Source organism: Leptodactylus fuscus, chromosome 2 (genome assembly GCF_031893055.1).
Source record: "Leptodactylus fuscus isolate aLepFus1 chromosome 2, aLepFus1.hap2, whole genome shotgun sequence".
In the NCBI taxonomy this organism is placed as follows: Eukaryota; Metazoa; Chordata; class Amphibia; order Anura; family Leptodactylidae; genus Leptodactylus; species Leptodactylus fuscus.
In genome coordinates this window covers 159,211,910-159,233,109 of record NC_134266.1, presented here as the reverse complement: position 1 = coordinate 159,233,109, position 21,200 = coordinate 159,211,910, and the positions used below count along the sequence as shown (strand labels likewise).

General features: G+C 43.2%; 1 protein-coding gene across 5 annotated transcripts in view; it reads right to left on the bottom strand.

Moving 5' to 3' along the window:
- The window catches only part of BBX (BBX high mobility group box domain containing), a 56,086-nt gene extending 35,515 nt beyond the window's left edge, over positions 1 to 20,571 (bottom strand). For 3 of the 5 annotated variants that reach the window (XM_075264964.1, XM_075264965.1, XM_075264969.1), the window contains exons 1-4: positions 20,422 to 20,571; positions 10,378 to 10,620; positions 2,047 to 2,242; positions 627 to 736 (exon numbers count right to left, since the gene is read on the bottom strand). In XM_075264964.1, the coding sequence (XP_075121065.1) occupies positions 627 to 736; positions 2,047 to 2,242; positions 10,378 to 10,620; positions 20,422 to 20,529 (657 nt within the window). In that variant the 5' untranslated portion in view covers positions 20,530 to 20,571. Of the gene's footprint in view, positions 1 to 626; positions 737 to 2,046; positions 2,243 to 10,377; positions 10,621 to 20,182; positions 20,361 to 20,421 lie in introns of those variants that run through there. The other 2 variants (XM_075264966.1, XM_075264967.1) reach the window with 1 other exon arrangement.
- Positions 20,572 to 21,200: the final 629 nt, after the last annotated feature.

Below are 21,200 nucleotides of genomic sequence, written 5' to 3'. Positions count from 1 at the left end.
GAAAAATCTGGAGTTTTTTGCTTGACAATTTTCAGTGGTCACTGCGATGGAGTTCCTAAACATAGACTTCAATGTAGAGGTGAGCCAAGCCTAAATTGTAAGTATCTGAAAGGTATAGGTCTGACTGCTAGGATCCCATCTATAAGTTTAAATTATGGGATATCCCCTTTAAAAGTTAAGATACACCTTACAAACCACACATTTATTACATGTCCTAGGGATAGGGTTCCAAGCACAAGAATATCCCTATCCAATACATAATACTAAACTTTCAAGCATTTCAGCGGTATCTATTGTGTCACTGTGAATTTATATTACAGGATAACACATTTTTCAATACAGGCTTCAGACACTAGAACGGATATGTCTTTTTACATGAGATCCTCATTACGGTAGATCAGATCAATGCCATGTCCAAAACTGTATCTTGTAAACGTAAGCTAGAAACCTGTGATAATAATGTTAGAATAGATCAGACAAAACTACGAATAACTCAAAATCAGACAGGAACATTCTGTCACAATATAGCGTCAGCAGTTTTCAACATCAATACCTCCTACACCTTGTAACATGTACATGCCTCCATCCTTAGAAAGAGAACACTGTCACCTATAGCTATTACAAACCTCTGTCTCTTCAGTTTCTATGTGAGCAGCCATTGCTTGATCCCTGTGTGCAGTCAAGGCATGTTCTCCAGCAAGAAGCAGCATACTTAGTCCTCCCATTTGTGTTGGATCTTAGGAATAAACAAGTATATTACTAACAAGTTACCTGTGATAGTAGCTCAATTCAAGCCATACAGTACTGGAGAGAATGCTTTCCCACTGGTTATAACAATTTATTTTTAGGCTGATATATATTTGCCAGATGTTTTTTGTGGCTTTCTCTGTGCCATTACTTGGAACCTATATATCAGTGTTTATTTTAATAAGGGTAAACTCTTAACTTGAAGGTACAGCAGTGTCAGAAGGATTCCCCCATTCACGGAGTAGCACAGTATAGCAGCCTCCTTACTCCCCCTCCCCTCTCCATAGACTAATATGTGAAAAGTAAATGAGGCTGATAAGTTGAGAAGGAAAAATATTTCTAAATAAAAATATTACAAAGTTTCTTATATTCTCAAGTATACAGAATGGTACAATGACTTTTAGAACAGGTGATATCGCTAACTAAGCCAGCTTTCCTACTTCATCTCAAACCGGTTAACCTTAGATATGCACCTTTCAAATTATTCCAATATATTTTATGGTCACTCCATATATCCTCCAACTGGAGAACACAGCTGTACACCTTTTTAACCTTGTTATCCCTCTTATTGCTGTAATGTATGTTGATTTGGATTATTCGTTACAGTTTAGTTTGCAATACGTGCTTGTTTTCATATACAGTGCTGCTACTACCGTATGTGTTTTATTTTGTAAGTCTTGTTGTTTTGCTCATTGTTATGTCAACATTTTCCTGTACTTATTTTTTCATTCAATAAAGGCTTTTGAAATAATATTCACAAGTACTATTTATTCATGAAAAGTTGCTTTTCAATTGGAGCTACACTTTAACCCTTGAACTACCAATGACGTACATGTACGTACGTACATGTCATGTAAAGGTCCCGCTGGCAGCATGTTGACTGCACACGGCTACTTCTGGATTTACATATAGAGATAACAGAAGCACTGTTCTATCCCTTACCACTTTGCAGAGCTGATATACTGCTCCATTAGCCATCAATGTCAGTGAAGAGAATAGAGTTGCTGGGAACAGGGACTGAGATAACCCTGCAACCACTACAGCTAGATAACAGAGGTGGCCTGAAACCTACAAGCTGTAAACACTGAAGACACATATTCAGCTGTATCTGGCAAATGGAGCAATGTAGGGGGTAAAGCATAAAAAGCTCACCGGCGCTCACGGCCGGCCACCTTTCAAACCCGTTCAAATGAATGGGTATGAAAGAGTCCTGCAGCTTTCCGTCTCCTGCTCTGTTTTGTGCAGGAAACGGAAACCTGTATGAACGGAGACCGGACGCAGATGTGAACGAGCCCTTACCTGCAATGCCAAAATTTAGCTGTGGCATTTCTTCTTCCTTTGAGACTATCTTGGAACTTGGTATTTCTTTGACTGGTTCCTGGGAGTAAGGCCAAAGCTTTTTCCTGGTTGTGACAGTTGTAGGGGCTTTCACGGGCTTATTAGTAGTTGGGCACCATTTGTAACCTGGATGTGCTTTCATAAATGCATCCTTGTACTAGGAAGACAAAAGAACACAGACGCAAAGATTACTATTATTAGCATACTATTACTGATTCCTGAACAGGAACTAATAAATAATTGTAATGCCAGTAGGAATCTGATTGACCTGCAAATCTGATGACATGACTTAATAGCTAAAGCTACAGTAAGGTAAGACACAACTGTGTGCAAGTCAGTTTTCAGCCACATGGCTTGTACCAGTGAAGCACAGGATTTTAGATGCAGAAATGTGGGTAAACCCACTTGAGGTTTTTTTTTTTACGTTTCATGCAGTACACTACTGACTCGCAGCAGCATTGTGAACAGGTATCAATAAGAATTATTTACATAGTTCTTCCAAATTGTTGAGGCAAAATTATGGCTTAAGCATAATGGTGTTTGTGAACAGATCATTTACAGAACTGTCCATTTTCTCATATTTTCTTAAAGTCGGCCATCGTGCCTACAAATAGCTGATTAGCAGAATTCTACCAACCTCACCACCACCATCCTAAGGATAATACATCAGTAGCCTCACAGAAGCTATGGGCAGCCATTTATTCCTCGCATTTGGTTTTATAGATCCCTTAAACGAAGTGGAAATTATACCAGCACAGACGCAAACTGTACCTGTGAAAATGGTAAAAGGTGATGTATGTCCACATCAGGAAGGCCTGACAGTTTTGTAGGTATAATGCAGACTTTCAATCTATAAATTCTCCTGCATCAGGTTCATATTAAACTAAACACAGAGGATAAAAGCGCAGACGGGCAGAAAGAAGCAACCTCTATAATATAACAGAGATATGTCCTGGCATTGCTCAGGCATCCTCACTTGTACAATACCTTCTGTCCTGGCAAGGTTAAATATCCACATTCAGGCCTGCCTTGCATGAGAAAGGTCTGTGCACAGTATAATATAATACAGCACTTCTTTCACACGGAGATGCCACACTAGTGCCATAAGCAAATGATATTTCCTGATTCTGACACATTTACATTTACTTCCTTTAGATGATATGGTAGCTAATACCAGTCACTTACACTGGGGCGCTGGGTTACCCTACAAGTAAAATACAAGCCTACAAACCTTGGCCTTTGTTACGATAAGCCATCAAGTTTCTCTTTCAGCTTCAGTAGAAAATGGAAAAAAAAGCCTTGGCCTCAAGACACAGCTCACATGTCCTGATAGCACCACCTAGTGACAAACTAGGGTAAGCCCAGCCACAATCATTAGCCTGCACATAAAGTGAATAGCAAATATGGGTGACAATCAATATAACCACTAGTAGAGTTTCAACATGCAGTGATGTGCCGTGAAGGACACCCGTGTATAACTAGGAAGCCTTGTCATTCAATAGTCCAATAAATCTGAATGATAATGTCCATACTAACTACTGAAGTGATTCCTCAGAAACAGATGCAACTGAGGGAAGAGGACTAGTCAGTTTTCTAAGGAAAAAAAAATGTTGGACTTGAAAGGTCTAATACAAAAGCAATAAGTAAACAAAAAAAAGACCTATAACATTATTACAGATATTACATCAATAGTATCTGCCTTGACTCTGCCGTGGATGAAAGAAACGCTGGTGTCATCTACTGCCAAGATAAATATTTTGTCCCCATTTAATGCTTACTTTCTATGTTGCTCCCCCAAACAGAAGCAGACTGCAACATTTGAGGTGACTTGTTGCTTTTTATACATCGGTCCTACACCAGATTGACAGTTCAACCATTCCCACTTTTAAAAATGTATAGTGAGTATTGTAGAAAGGCAAAATGTCAGAAAATAGGTGAGAAATAAGCCCAGAAGTCCTGTACTGCAATGAGTCTGGCTCCTTAAGCACCAAGAGATATCACTAGAGAAATCCACCTGTAGCTAAACATTTCACCAACCATACAGAAAGTGGTCATCTAAATGGGAGAGCTGAATGAAAGCATCTCTCCTCACACTTCTATGCCACCCTATCTGGGGGGCAGCACCCGACACAGGAGGAGATACCAATCTCAGAAATAGTTTGTAGCTTTGTTTTGAGCCCCAGAAGCTGATATAAAGAAACAAAGATGCTGGGTAAAAGAAGAACAGGTGGTGTTGAATTTTACATGTCTGATCTTTTGTTCTTATGGGAGATAAGCCACCTCCAATGGCGTCTGGCAGGGTCTTCCTCCCATGTCCACATTCAGAACATATGCACATTAGGGCAATTATTATTATTTATATAGCACCATTAATTTCTTGGTGCTTTATATTTGAGGGTTTACATACGGAATATAAAATATACCAAACAAATATAATACTAACAATGACCGACTGGCACAGTGCTGTAGAGGGCCCTGCCCACGAGGGCTTACAATCTATGAAGGAAGAGGGATAGAGACAGAAGGTGAGAGGAGAGACAGTTCAGATGGCGGTGTGGTGATAGTAGTGTTATTGGGGGTTGTAGGCCTTCCTGAATAGGTGAGTCTTCAGAGCCTTCTTGAAGCTTGTGATTGTGGGGGTCAGTCTTATGTGTCTTGCTAATGATTTTTAGAGTATTGGGGATGCATGGGAGAAATCTTGGAGACGGTTGTGTGAAGAGCAGATAAGAGCAGAGCGGAGTAGGAGGTCATTGGAGGATCTGAGGTTGCGTATGGGCAGGTAGGGGGAGATTAGGTTGGAGATATATGGAGGGGACAGGTTGTGGATGGCTTTGTATGTCAGCATTAGTATTTTGAATTCTATTCTCTGGGCAACAGGTAGCCAATAAAGGGATTGACAGAGGGGAGCAGCCAATGAAGAACGAAGGGACAGGTGTATTAAGCGAGATGCTCAGTTTAAGGTGACTGGAGGGGGGCAAGAGTATTCACTGGCAGCCCATTGAGAAGGGTGTTACAATAATCTAACCGGGAGATTATTAGGGCATGTTTGAAGCTTCAGGGGAGAAGAAGGAGAGGATTCGATGGAGATCAATAATGAATGTGTAAATAGAAGCCGAGAGGGAAACAGTGTAGGGCCATCTTAAAGGGTTATCCAGTTTCTACCATTGGTGGCCTATCCTTAGGCCATCAATATTACTGCGGGGGTTCAACAACCGGGATCCCCACAGATCATCAATACGTAGGTAGTGCGACTCTCGATACTGTTTACATACCTCGAGCCACGCTGCTCACCTGCCATACAAACTGTAGCGGTGAATGTAAGTATTGCAGCGTTGCCACACTGAAAACTATAGGGCAGCGCTGTAGTACCCACAATTGCTGCTACAGTTTGTACAGCAAATGAGCAGCATTGCTTGCAGTATGTAAACAATACAGAGAACTGCATTGCTTGGGTATCGTTGATCTGCAAGGATAGACCATCAATGTTAGAAACCGGATGACCTCTAACTAACTCAATGAACAAGCAATATTACCGTATATACTCGAGTATAAGCCGACCCGAATATAAGCCGACCCCCCTAATTTTACCACAAAAAACTGGGAAAACTTATTGACTCGAGTATAAGCCTAGGGGGAAATGCAGCAGCTACTGGAAAATTTCAAAAATTAAAATGGCTGAGTTCTTGGGTGCAGTAAGTGCTGGGAAAGGGGAGGGGGTGTTTTGGTTGTCTGTCTGCCCCTTCCCTGAGCTTGAGGACTGGGTTTTTTACCCCCACTTGGAATTCAGCCTGGCTGAATATAGGGGATCTGCAGTGCTCCTATTAACCCCTTCCCGACGGAATAGAAGCACTGCAGATCCCCTATATTCAGTAGACCGGGCACTGTCAGACACAGGGATACCTAATGTGTTTGTGTTTCACAGTCATTTTCTACTTTGAGGGCAGGTTCACACCAGCGCCCAATCTCAGTTATGCAGGTTTCCGTTTCCTGCCCCAGAAACATTCATGGGTTTGAAAAGTGTCCGCCGGTGAGCGTCTTCTGCTCTCCGCATTGAAACCGTTTTTTGTTTTTTTTAGTCGGACATGCAGGACTTTGTGTCCAGTAAAAAACAAAAAACAAAACGGTTTCGCCATGGGCAGCAGAAGACGGCTCACCCATAGACACTGAATGTCGGTTTCTGTCTTCTGCTGACAGAAAACGGAAACCTGCATAACTGAGATCAGGTGCTGGTGTGAACCCGCTGTGAACTTTTATTTATTTTATTTTTTATTATATTTTTTTTAAACTTTTTTTTAGCCCCCCTGGGGGACTTGAACCTCCAGTCATTTGATTGCAAGTTCCATAGACAGCAATACAAGTGTATTGCCGTCTATGGGAGATTCTCTACATTACTATTACGGCTGGTCATAGACCAGCCGTAATAGTAATATAGCGATGACAGGCCTGTGAGCCTTCATTAGGCTCCCGGCTGTCGTCGGAACAGGTCGGCTCCTGCGAGCTCGCTGCGCAGGAGCCGGCCTGCAACTTTAAAGGTATGGGGCCGGTGGGCACCGGCCCCGGGGGCTAATTTTGAACTAGGAGGGGGGGAGGACATCTCCGGAGGGCACCTCCGCTGTAACACTTATAGCGGAGATGCCATAGCTTATGCCTACAATCAAGAGATCGCAGGCATAAGCTTCAGCATCTCTGCTGTAAGCATTACAGCGGAGGTGCTGGTTTCTATGGCGACCGCTCTGCAGAGCGGCGCCATTACGTTTACAGCCCGGCATCCAGACACCGCGGCGGGTGCCGGGGCCCACAGCATCGCCACGCTCCTGCCAGGAGCGCGGCGATGCTGTACATTAAAATCTGCAGAAGTACTTACGGTACTTCTGCTAGCAGGGCAGGAAGCAGACATGCCGGGTGCGGGCCTGAGCTTACGTGGCTACGTCACCCGGCGTGTGATGGAGCGGTGGGGGGGGGGGGCGGAGTCTGCTATCCTGGCCTGCTAGCAGAAAATTACCGTAATGACCCGAATATAAGCCGAGGAGCACTTTTTCAGAACAAAAACTGTGCTGAAAAACTAGGCTTATACTCGAGTATATACGGTACATAAAAGAAGTTCCATCTTTTTTTCTCTCCTCCATTTCAGCAGGAGCTTGTCAAACAGATGAGACATATATTAACAAAGCAGGGTTCGGGTGCACATGCTGTCTTAACTTGCACCAATGCATGTGATGTTTTTTTCTGCACCAATGAAAATGAATAACACTGATTAGATATGAAAAACACACGTGTGATTCCAAAAAACGAAGATGTGTAATTGAACTATTTAGCTTTTCGGTTGCGGATGGTCTCCTTAGGGATCTCCTCCCAGACCTGGACTAAAGCATCAACAACTCCTGGACAGTCTGTGGTGCAACGTGACACGCTGGAAGCACTACCAGAAGACAGGCCAGTACACTAGGAGACATGAAGGGGGCCATATGAGGGCAACAACCCAGCAGCAGGACCACTACCTCCGCCTTTGTGCAAGGAGGAACAGGAGGAGCACTGCCAGAGCCCTGCAAAATGACCTCCAGCAGGCCACAAATGTGCATGTGTCTGCACAAACAGTTGGAAACAGACTCCACGAGGATGGTATGAGGGCCTGACGTCCACATATGGGGGTTGTGCTCAGAGCCCAACACCGTGCAGGACGCTTGGAATTTGCCACAGAACACCAGGATTGGCAACTTCGCCACTGGCGCCCTGTGCTCTTCACAGATGAAAGCAGGTTCACACTGAGCAAATGTGACAGAGGTGACAGAGTGTGGAGACACCGTGGAGAGCGATCTGCTGCCTTCAGCATGACCAGTTTGGCAGTGGGTCAGCAATGGTGTGGGGTGGCATTTCTTTGGAGGGCCACAAAGAATATAAAGACCAGCTTGGCTCTAAGTTTGATAGCACATACAAGGCTTGAAAAAGAGCTAACATAACATTGTTTACTTTTTTTACTTCAATATGGAATAAAAGACTGTTTTTACGAAAAAGCGCCTGGGTGAGTGCCCCCTGTTTATTTTCTCTTTGCTTATTTTTCATATGTATTCTTTGGGGTGTTAAACATCACCATAAGGGCAATTTTGATATTCGCCATGCTCCTGGTTTCTACTTTGCTATTCTCTTTTTTATAGCCGTTTTTTTTCGATTAGGTCTCAGTAGTGCCACCATTTCTTTATATATATATATATATATATATATTTTTTTTTTCTCACCTTAACCCCTTCCTGCCGATGGCACTTTTTGACTTCCTGACCAAACTTTGGAATGCTTTAACTTACCAAAGTGATTTTGAGACTGTTGTTTCGTAACACATTGTACTTCATGTTAGTAGTAAATTTTGGTTGATATGTTTTGTGTTTAATTATGAAAAAATAGGAAATTTGGTGGATATTTTGAAAAATATGTATTTTATAAAGTTTGAAATGATGTGCATTGCATACAGATAGTCAGACCACCAAAATTATATCATAAATCTCATGTCCCAGATCTCTGCTTTATGTCACTATCAAACTTTAGTCGCCCTTTTATTTTTTACGGACATTATAAGGTTTATAAGTGAAACAACAGTATTCAAAATTTTCAAGAAATTTCCAAAACCCATTTTTTAAGGGACTAATCCAGTTATGAAGGGGTTTTGAAAGACCCCTGTATTAAACCCCCCCATAAATCACCCCATTTTCAAAACTGCATCCCTTAAATAACCCAAAACAACATATACCTAGTATTTTAACCCTATAAGTGCTTAACAGGAATTAAGACAAAATGAAGGTGAAATTTACACATTTGATTTTATTTTACTAATATTTTCGTTTAGCCCTAGAATCTGCACATTCACAAGGGGTTAAAGGAGAAAACGCATCCCACAATTTGTTATCCAAGTTCTCCCGACTACCATAGTACCCCACTTTTGGGTGTAAACTAATATATGGACGCACCGCGAGACGCAGAAGGGAAGGCGCGCCAAGGAGCTTTTAGAGGGCAGATCTGGCTGTGATCAGATTCAGGAACCATGTCGCATTTACAAAGCCCTTGAGAAGTCAAAACAGTGGAAAACTCTAGAAAGTGACCCCATTTTGAAAACCGCACCCCTCAGAATTTATCAAGTGATGAAGTGAGCATTAGTAACCCCGAAGTGAATATGTAAGCTGTGCGAAGTAAATTGGGTACACCAAATCCCATTCTATTTTCCCACTAGCTCCTATGACGCGGACGGGGAAGAGGGGCATTCTGGGGGGTCAGCGCTGGTGTATTATCTCTCATAAGCTCTAAATATGGGGTGTCCCCTGAAAACGCTCGCACCGCTTACACATTTCCTTCTAGTCGCAGCCACTTATGTCCTAATGATTTGGCGACTTTTGGGGTTTTTGTCTTCACATTGTACAAACTAGATTTTTATTTTTATTTTCTGGCAATGTGGCCATATGAGGGCTTGGTGTTTGCAGTATTAGATGTATCTTTCAATGTAACTTATTGACTACATTTTATTAACTCTTTCTGGGTGGGATGTAAAAGGAAACATCAATTCTGGCATTGCTTTTAGCATTTTTTTTTACCCGTGCAGCGTACAGCATAAGTAACATGCTACCTTTATTCTGCGGATCGGTGCGGTTACAGCGATACCTAATTTATATATCATTTTTTAATGCTTTGCTATTTGTGCAGAATAAAATTCAATTTAGGCGTTGTCCTCCCCCCCTCTGCCCCTTGTTTCTGTTCTGTTTTGGCCCTCTCTCTCTCTCTTTTTACACTCTTTCTTCTTCCTCTTTGTGTTTTTTTTGTCTCTTACAAGACTTTGATTTACCTGTTGGGGTGCTACCCCTTAGCTTTTGTTTTGTGTTGGGGCCCTGCGCAGCCACCTTGTTACTACTTGGGATATGTTGTCCCCCCTGCTTTGCTTACTTGTTTCTAGTGTTTTTTATTTCCATGTTCTCAAAATCTTTAATAAAAATTGATTACACCTAAAATTCAGGGCATGGTGCGCACACAGGTTCCGTGTGTGCATCATGCAGCCGCCGTACGGCGGTTTGCAGGAAGTCCTTCCCGGCAGCGCCGTACTATTACGGCGGATGTTGGGAAGGGATTAAAAAGAAAAATAATTTATCCTGGACAAACTCTTTAAGTAACAGAAGCCAGTATAAGGAAAAGTTAACCAAAGGAATATCTTATCTGGTTATCCAAGGGAATCTCGATCCCTGGTGGCAGAGACATTTGTTAGTTGAATTAATCTAACATTATTTTCATACAACCACACTTCACAATCTTTTAACAAACCTCCTTGGCCATGTCAGTGTATTTCTGCTTCTCAATGGGATCCAGGTAAGCCCACCAATCCGCCAATATTTTTGTAGCACCACGGTTGTCCAGACGAGGATGCTCTTGGCGCACAAGAGAACGATGACGTTTACAAAATAACAGGAAGGCATTCATGGGTCTCCGGGCTCTCTGTTCAGGGGACTCGTTGTCTTCTGTTTCATCCACCTCATGTTCTAGTCCATCGGCATCAAGGAGCTGAACCTACAATTAATATTATGCAAATTAATATATCAATAAACCATACAATTTAGCGCTAATAAATAAACCTCTAGTTACACATTCAGCCTTACATCTGATTTATATTTTTATAGAATGAAAGAGGGAAAAAAAGTATATTGTGCAAATCCCTTTATGTTTCTCTGGGATGGTATATTTCTCTACATATAGGCAACTAGCTTCTGCTCACAACTTTGTCTGCGGGTTGTTGGCGTGAACGATCTGCCTATATTTAGCAAATTGCTGGCGTCAATGGTTTGCCTGCCCGGGCATTTCAGCAGCTCTTAAGCTGTCCTGCTGCTGAACTTGTTCCTGACACCGTGGCTGTGATCGGCATCTAAGCAGCTCGCTGGGACGCCATATAATGAGCGTGTTGTTGGCGTTGATGATCCACATGCTCCGGCGTTTTGGCAGCTCTCAAGCTGGCCTGCCGCTGAACTTGTTTCTTGCACTGTGCCTGGGATTGTTCCGGCATCTCAGCACCTCGCTGCAACATCATATAATGAGCGTGTTGTTGGTGTTGATAATCCCCCTATTCCGGCGTTTCGCCAGCTCTCAAGCTGGCCTACCGCTGAACTCGTTCCTCGCGCTGTGGCCGTGATTGTTCTGGCATCTCAGCAGCTCGCTAGGATGCCATATAATGAGCGTGTTGTTGGCGTCGATGATCTCCCTCAGCTGCGCTTGAGGAGAACTCTGTTGACTTCTGGCTCCTTCATAGCTGTCGTTGTTTTCGACAAATTAGATTTTGTTTTTTCAGGCATGTTGAAAATTGGCAAACTGCCAATTTGGATTAAAGGTGTTTGCCCATGTTTGTCAGCACTGCCTGGAGCAGATGATATAATATGCAAAGGTGTCTACACACTGAGGGTTAGTGTGTGTTTACACAGAGAGATAACAGCCCTGGCTAAGAAAAGGCTGCTGCCAAGAATAGTGTAATATGAACAAAATTTCATAACAGTCATGAAACCATGTAATTTACCGGGATAAAAATTAGCCTATAATAGTAGGAAGTAGGATTATAATAGTAGGATTATTATAATAGTAGGATAGGATAGGATAATCAGGCACTTCCAAAAATTATAAACCGAGTTTCAGCACTCCAGCACCTACCATTCCCAACATATTCACAAGAACAAATATAGCACCACTGGTTTCCACATGAAGGACCTTCCCACATATCAAAACACATGACCAGTATTAGCCAATAGAAGCTTGCAGCATTTACTCGCTATTGTTCACTGTTATAAGTCTCAGTCATTATCAGAGGACATGTCGCCTTCCCGTAACCTATATTATCCAACAGAAACTTGTATGTCCTTCCTCATAATAGTCTCACTCACATACTCCATTATTAGCAGATTTCAGAATGCACTCATCATTGTTCTCTGTTACCAGCCATAATAAGAGCACAGCACTCAGGTAACCATATACACTGGCTCACTGTTGTTTTCTGTTATCAGTCAATATCAGAGGATATGTAGATAGATAGATAGATAGATAGATAGATAGACAGACAGATAATAGATAGATAGATAGATAGATAGGATTTGAAAGTTTGCAGATCCTGCACTTTACTATATAATCCTATGTAAAATGGTACAGTGGAGCGGTTGTCTATACCAACCAATCAGATTAGGACTTAAATTTTCAAAGGGGCTATGGACAGATGACAGCTGACACCAGATTGGTTGCAATGGCAACCCCTTTAACCATTTATGAACAGTTAGGGTTAAGTCTAAAGATTCCCATACACCCTCAGCAGCCGTCACCTGACGGTCCTACAGACCACCCCATACATGAGTATCTTTCTACTCAGTCTTCTACCTGAAATTTCACATGCATTTGAAGTCCTGAATCAGTTCTGTATACTTTCTGAATTACACTGGCTACTGGATTACAGACATTTTCTACCAACACACACGCACGCACACACACACACGCACGCACACACACGCACGCACACACTACCAGTCAAAAGTCATGGTTTTCTTACTTTTCTATTTTCTACATTGTAAACTCTTTGACAGATAGAAATGTCAGCTTGCTGCAAAACTAGGCATGCAGTCATGTTTGAGGCATATAAGTAAATGATTATACATGTGGTCTTATTGGACAATGGGCCTTCTCACAAAATGGAATTGCAATGTCCACCTGGAATCGCTGGCTTTCAATGAATACGTACAACTTGCCAAGAGTTACCGTAATTTGTGGAATATTTTTGCCCCCATCATGTGGTGACAATTGATGTACCAGGACACCAGTGCTGTCACTCAAGGTGACATCAAAACTATACAGCCAGTCACTATACTAAAATAGAATGAATCTGTGCCTGTGACCCATAATTGTGTTTATACCATCAGTTGCGTTGTGCAGAGGTAGGACTTGTACTCAGTTGCATACAGTGTTTAGCCCTATTCAATTATTGTTCTAATCCACTCAGGATGGGGGGCAGAGCGGAGGGGGTGTATCAGAGCAAAGGGGGTGGGGCTTAGTGGCATTCGCAGGCAGGGAGAGGACCTGCTCTCTGTCTGAGCAGCGCTGCTCCAGCAGCCTCCCCAATCAACCGCTCGGTGCTAAGCCAGTCCAGGACAGCAAAAATGCCGCCCTCCCTGGGGCCCTGGCATAACACTGCCTGAAGCGGTCGCTTCAGGTCGCCTCATGGGAGGTGCGGCGCCACTCTACAACACGTTCCAAATTATTATGCAAATCAGATTTAAGCGTCATAAAGATTAAATTTTTTCTATTTCTATTTTGGATGGTTTTCTGTGTCGGGGCTCTTTGGGTCACTGAAATCAATCTCAGATACCTGAACTAATTAGTTTGCAAGGTGAGCCCAATTACAGGAAATCTACTTAGGCTGAAGCCCCACATTTTACATTACCTGCTAAGTGGATGGGATTCTGGCTAATCCTGTGCACACATTGCAAAAATATAAATAAATTCAACGGAAAAGTTGTGTTTTTTTAAAATTGCAGTATGTCAATTATACCTGCGAAAACCCTGGAGTTCTTTGTATAGGTATAATAGGGGTAGAAAGTCCACAGAGGAAAACTCTGTGAAAATGCAATGAAAAACGCTGTGAAAAAATGCACCATCATTCCACCGTCGTTTTTTCCTCAGCATTTCGCTGCATGGGACCTTAGCCTTAAGGCTACATTCAGACGACCGACATTTCAGTGTATGGACATATCAGTGAATATAGGCAAAAATATGACATAACCTATATTTTGACGGTCTTTGACAAACAGATCGCCAAAATAATAGTCATGTAAATAGCCCCTATTCTCTGACACTGAATTCAATGCTGCTGAGTGCCGTCTGTTAATAAAACGGACATCACACGTCCATTGATCACTGTCGTGTAAATGTAGCTTAAGAAGGATATTCCACATTATTAAGCAGGCCACAAGTTTCAAGGCAAAAAGCGTCAAATAGCGCAATGCCTTGTACAAGGTGTAAAAACATTAGATATTTCACAAAAACTTAAAGCTTACCTCTAGTTATAAACAAGTTTTTAGACCTGAATAGTACAGATGAAATTTTTTAACCCTTCCCCAACATCCACCGTAGTGCGGCAGATGTCTGGTAATTAAATAAGGCTGAGTATAGCTGCTCAGTTTCTGCTGTATTATACAGTACTGTACAGTATTATATCATTGCCAGCAGGCATTAAGACCTCCAGACCCTCGGTCAAAGCTAACCAAGGCGCCATTTTGCAGGGGTTCGCTGACACCCGGAGTGAGATCCAGGGCCGACGTCCCATTGGCATGACAACTGGGAGCCTATTGAAGATTCCCAGGCTGGTCTCCCATTCATTTGCAACCTGTCTTACAAATGTTGGTATTTTTCAATGCATCAGCATTAGTGATCAGACCCACGGGGGTTCAAGACCCTCTAGGGGGTGTAATAAGTGCAAGAACAAAAAAAAAAAAAAAAAATTAAAATTTCAAATCCCTAGAATATATATAATAGTTACAAATTATCCCAATTACAATTAGGCGTCCCCGAGACAGAAAACGCCTGATCTACCAACTTACCACGAAAAAAATAAATGAATAAAGTGATCAAAGCAACAGGCATTACCCAAAATGGTATAACTAAAAAGTACAACTGGCTCCGCAAAAAAAAAAAAAAAAAAGACTATGGCGACTTTTAGAAAAAATATTTTTTAGCAAAGTTTTGGATTTTTGTTAAGGGGTTAACATGTCAATTAAAACTACGGTATATAAATTTGGTATCCATGGAATCAATTAACCCTGGGGTTGGAGAATCTTGCTCAACCCATCACTGCTCCTTAAAGGGGTTGTCCCATCACAAGGATCCTATCTATACTGCTTGTTAATGTGGATGTAAGACTTTTCCTAAATACACTGCTTCAGCAAATAGGCGCTGCTGGGCAGAAGGACGTCCCTGGCTAAGTGTCAGAAACGCCCTTCTAACACTAAAGCGCTACGGTAACGGGACCGATAGCGATTTACACCGGGCACAGATCGGGAAAGCCGACAGTGCGCTGAATTCAGCGCACTGTCAGCTTTCCAGCAGTATATAAAACTGCATGTTCCCGATTTGATGAAAGGTCCTCTTTAAACCTACTATTCAGCCACCCCAATAGTGCTCACAAGCACAAATGGTTGCAAGGGGTGAAAATGACCTCTGAAAAGTATACAAAGTTTCTGACAGATACAAAAAGAATAATTGTGTTATCTGTAGGAAAATCCTCTTCATGCATGACAATGAACCATCTCATGCAACAAATAATACCTCTGAGTCTGGTTGGCTGCTTTGAGAATAAAAGGAGAGAAACTCAGGTGTGACCACCATCCTCCCCTGACCTCAATCCTATTGAGAAACTTTGGAGTATCCCCAAGCAAAAGATCTATGAGAGTGGGAGGACGATCACATCAAAACAGCAGCTCTGGGAGGCTATTCTGACATCCTGCAAAGAAATCCAAACAGCAAATATCCAAAAACTTACAAGTTCAATGTATGCAAGAATTCTGATGGTGATATCAAAGAAGGAGTCTTGTGTTAACAGGTAACTTGGGTTGTTAACCCTTAAGTTCTATCATGGTGTCTATCATACACCTTCCAATCTTTGTTCCCTCATAATTCCACATTCCAGTATCTGATCAGAAGCTCCACCCACGTACCTTTCAACCAATAGAAACAGAAACTGTACCACCTCAAACCACCGGTGAGGGTCTGGCTGAAGATATTTGACGCAGTCATCGCTCCGATCCTTCTCTATGGCAGTGAGGTTTGGGGCCCAGCCACCTACCCAGACCAGTCAAAGTGGGATTTCAGCCCTACAGAGACCTTCCACCTGGAGTTCTGCAAGTACCTCCTCCATGTCCACTGTAGCACCTCCAACATGGCCTGCAGGGCAGAGCTAGGCATACTCCCCCTGTGGCTCACCATGCAGAAGAGGGCGCTATCATTCTGGACACACATACAGGGCAGCAGTCCTGGCTCTTACCACCACCAAGCCTGGCTGAGCCACAGAGCCCTGAGAAAAACTGATACCCCCAACCAAGCATCAGCCATCTACCAAGCCAAAACCCCCAACATGCCCTGAACAAGGCTCAAATAAAAGGAGTAACTGAGAGAGTGAAAGAGCGGTTCATCGAGGAATGGAGAAGCGCAATAAATAACTCCAAGAAACTCACCGTGTACCAGTCACTGCAAAGGGACTACACCATGGCCACCTACCTGGAGAGAATACGCCACCCCAAACACAGACAGACCCTGAGCCGGTACAGACTGAGCGCCCACAACCTAGAGATAGAGACGGGGCGATACAGGCAGACGTACAAGCCACGGGAGAACAGACTGTGCCAGCACTGTGACCAGGGGGCCCTAGAAGACGAGACCCACTTCCTGCTACACTGCACCAAATACTCAGCTGTGAGGGCTGTCTACTTCCAAAGACTCTCTGCCCATCCCAGACATCATATCTGCAGACGAGAAGCGGAAACTCTACATCCTACTGGAAGAAGAAGAGGCCACTGTGGAGATCACTGCCCAATACGTGTCCAGCTGTCACCAAACAAGAGGAAGATGAGACCCCACGGACTGTTATACCCCAAACCACCCGCCCCACCCCACCTCCCCATATAGCGGCCACCAACTAAGAGGAAGATGAGACTCCACGGACTGGTTTTTATATTCCACGGAATGCTTTATATTTTATAATGCAAAGCCAAGGCAAATTATATTGTAAGGTTTCTATATGAATGTGGGAAGTCTAAGAGAAAATAGAGAAATTTTGTAAAATTCAAAAACGGGGCACAATAGAGGAATCTCATAGACACTTTGATAGTACTTAAGCTGGGGACCAACGGGATGTAAACGCCGCAATTTACCCGCGGCGGAAACGCTGCGGGAAATATTGCGGCGTTTTACAGTGCAAGCAAACGGGATTGGATTCATGCGAATCCCAAGCCCACTTTGCGGAAAAAAAACGCAGTGCAGACACGCTGTGATTTGCAAAGCCGTTGCGGATTTGCAAATCACAGCATGTCAATTATATCTACGGAAACGCCGGATTCAATAGGTTATAATAGGACCCGCAGGGTTTCTGCCCACTTTCTGATGATTTTATACTAAAATCGGCTGATTTTAAGCAGAATCTGGGAAGGAGAGTGAGACTAGTGTAAATGTGACCTCTTAATGCTGAAAATTCAACAAAAGACCATTTTCAGTTCTTTACAATCATAAAATGTTTAGAAACTCTGTTGTGCATAATAATTTGGAACATTGGATTTTGATTTTTTTTAATTTGTAAAAAAAAAAGTTTGTCCAATAAGATTTGATTTATACTGTAACGATTGAAGATTTGAACATTAGTCTGACTGACTTATATGCATCAACTTAGGAAAATCAGAGAAAAAGTTCATTTGCAGAATAATTTGGAACGTGGTGTACTGTACGTGTATTGCAAGAATCACTCAACTAAGTGAAACAACATGACTGAACTGAAAACGATTAAAAAATTACATGTGTATGTATTCTTTGACTATCATTAATCTAAAAACACCTGTGGAATTGACAGCAAAAACTCACCTAAAATAATAAAAATAATTTATAACAATAAACTGCTTTTTTTGTCAAAACTAATTAACTTTTGGCTGTATTTACTGACTTCTTAGGGCTCTTTATTGCACTTTTCAAATATTTTTATTACTTTTTCAACAATAATTTTTGTTGGTATTTTGTTAAATTTTGCATCATTTTGCCCATGTTTTTTTCTTCCATTTGTATGTCCTATGAAAAAAACATCCAGAAAATACAGTATTTAAAAAAAAAAAATCACAAAAAACCCACATTTGTATACAGGCTTTTCAACAACTGACACTTGTAAGGTAACATTTCACCACACACCACAGTGTTTGTTACCAAAGAATGCTTCATAAAGAGAGTCTACCACCTCTCCGATCATATTCAACTATCACCACTATGTTACAGGGCACATTACGGTGATAAACAACATGCCTATTATAACAGTGGGAGGATCAATCTCGCTGCATGCAGTGGTACATGTAGGAGATAGTAGAGGTCTGAGTGGCAAGAGCAGTGCTGCAGACCTGAAGACCTCTCTCCCATTTACCAATTGCCTATTTACATAAGACTTTAAAGGGGCTCTATCAGTAAAATCATGCTGATAGAGCCCCACATATGCGTGACTAGCCTTTAAAAAGGCCATTCAGGCACCGCTAAAGTTATATTAAACTACCCCCTATTTTAAAATAAAACCCTAAAAAAGAATATGTTAATCTTATCTATCGTGCACGGGGGCAGGCATTCAGGGTCTGACGTCATCTTCAGATACGCCTCCTCTTCAAGCGATGTCCTTGGATCCCCTCTTCCTCCGGTGCTCGCGAACTGCCATTGATAAAAAACGGCACAGGTGCATGCGCAGTAGTAGCAGCATGCTACTGTGCATGCACCCGCGCCATTTTTTATCAATGGCAGTGCGCGAGCACTGGAGGAAGACAAGACCCGAGGATATTGCTGCAAGAGGATGCGTGGCTGAAGATGACATCAGACCCTGAATGCCTGCCCCCCGTGCACGATAGATAAGATTAACATATTCTTTTTTAGGGTTTTATTTTAAAACAGGGGGGTACTTTAATATAACTTTAGCGGTGCCTGAATGGCCTTTTTAAAGGCTATGCACGCATATGTGGGGCTCTATCAGCATGATTTTGCTGATAGAGCCCCTTTAAAGCTAAGGCCCCACGGTAAGGAAATGCAGGTTTTTTGGTTTTTTTTTTGCATATTTTATTGTGGCTACAAAACGATATGGAAGAAATATAGGAAGTAATTCTACTTCTAACTTTTGCCCAATCCACTCCTGGATTTGGCACAAAAAAGCAACAAAATTTGCAACAACAACAAATAAAAGCTGCGTTTCCGCAACGTGGGGTCTCAGCCTAAAGTTGTAGCCATTCAAATCTCTGAAAATGGCATACATAACAAAGGTATGGTGTTTGTAAGTGAGCACTGTTCAGACAGCCAAGCATGCTCAGGGGAGGAGGAAAACTTTAAAATAAAAGTCATTTTCCAGTTGTCACAGTATAGTAGATGAGATATTAAGTCAAACTCACAGGCAGTACTTAGTAACCTCAGAATGCCTTATTTATGGAGTTGGATGCCAATGTACTGCCACTTTTTCTACACCGAAATTCACTTAAAAACCCAACTAGATGTTCACTAGAGATTTTATTGTTAGGTTCTGTTCACATTTGCATAACAGCACCTGTTGCAGCATTTGTCAGCTTTCCCTCCAGACATAGTACTGCATGTATCCCTATGTTTATGTAATGGGCTGCAATGTAAATGAATGGGTACCATTGGGCACCACAGAAGCCATGACATGAATGTGAAGAGAAGCTTCCTGCAGTATTTCCAGCAATGCTGACACCTGCCTGGCATTACCAGCCTGTCACACAAACCGCTTTCTTGTGTGTCGTCACCAAGCTTTCCTAGTCTCAGAAAAGAATGCATGTGTAGACATGCAGCAATACTGTACAGGGAACAGTTGTCACCCAGCTTTCCCCGAAACAGATACTAAGGCCCTGCCAGCTGTTATTATGGCGACGCTACAGGACAGCGGCTGGCCCTTGTGTGTGCAGCAGCCCAGGCCTCAGTGATGGCACCAGGTAGGCGCTCACAGAGCTGTGCTCATGGCCGAGCTTGCGGCCAAGTTGGCAGTGTGCAGGCAGACATGATAAAGTTTGCACCTCTTGCTGCAGGTCACCATGCACCGTACAGCCGTGCAGGGCAGTGACAGACATCACACTGTCCCCACAACTAGCGATGCTCATGTCTGAGGAGATAATGGAGCCTCAGTGCTGCAGCCACCGGCCGCTCCAGCCCCAGCACGTCCCCAGCTGTGTGCACTAAGCGGAGGGAGTGATGGGCTCTCGTCCTCCCTCCACTTGTCAGTGAGTACAGTGGCTGCTTGTGCTCTGCCATTGCCTCCCCACTCATCGCTGACTGATCATCCCCAGCACTAACTCCACTTCCCCTGCCCAGGCTCTCTCACCGGGACACGGGCTCTGATGTCTGCCGGACAGTTATCACATAAGTACCGTCCGGGCTCCGGTAAAGGCTCCGCCATTTTCCGCTGCCCTGGAGATGACGCACGGCGACATCAGCACGCTGCGACCGATAGACGGCGAGAGAGAGGGGCCAAACCACGATGTAGCCGAGAGCTGAGGGGTCCGAGGCAGGGTGGCATTTGGGTGGCACAGGCTGGAGCTGGCCTTATTAACAGAGACTTACCTCCATCCATCTGCTGCATGTCATGGATGCACACTGCTGTGACATGGACGCGTCCTCCCTGAGTAGGTGGCACCTGGCATGGCAGGAAGCTGCAGCTAGGGGCTTCATGCACTGGGCTAAACAAGTGCAGGTCCGCCATAATGCTGCCTGTATACAGTGCCCAAATAATACTGCCATCCCCAGCCTACAGCATCAAGGCTTCTGTTTAACAGGGAGCCATGCCAGTTATGTTACTGCCTCTTCAGGTGTTTGCCATGGCATCGTGACTATAAGGCATTTTTCACTTTTGACTCCCTGCCTTCCATACTCCATAATTTTTTTAAATTTTCCTGTTCACAGAGCCATATGAGGACTTAAAAAGTAGTTATCCAATGATTAACTCCCTTTAACTAATCGTATGTTGGAATAGCCTTTAAAGAAGACCTTTCACCTCCTGGGGCATATGCAGTGTAATACACCGCTAGAAAGCCGACAGTGCACTGAATTCAGCACACTATCAGCTTTCCCGTTCTGTGACCCCTGTGAAGATCTATCGGTGCCTCTACCGTAGCTCTTCACCGTCAGAAGGGCGTTCCTGACAGCCCTTCCAAACAGCGCCTACTGCGCTGTACTGTGAGAGCGATGAGGAACACCCCCTCTCTCTGCTCACAGTACTCGTCCATAGACAAGTACTGGGGGAGGCGTTCCACAGCGCCATGGCTGGGCGGTAAGGAATGCACCCCTCTCATAGTACATCGCTATAAACGATGCTTGTGAGGAAGGGCGTTCCTGACTGTCAG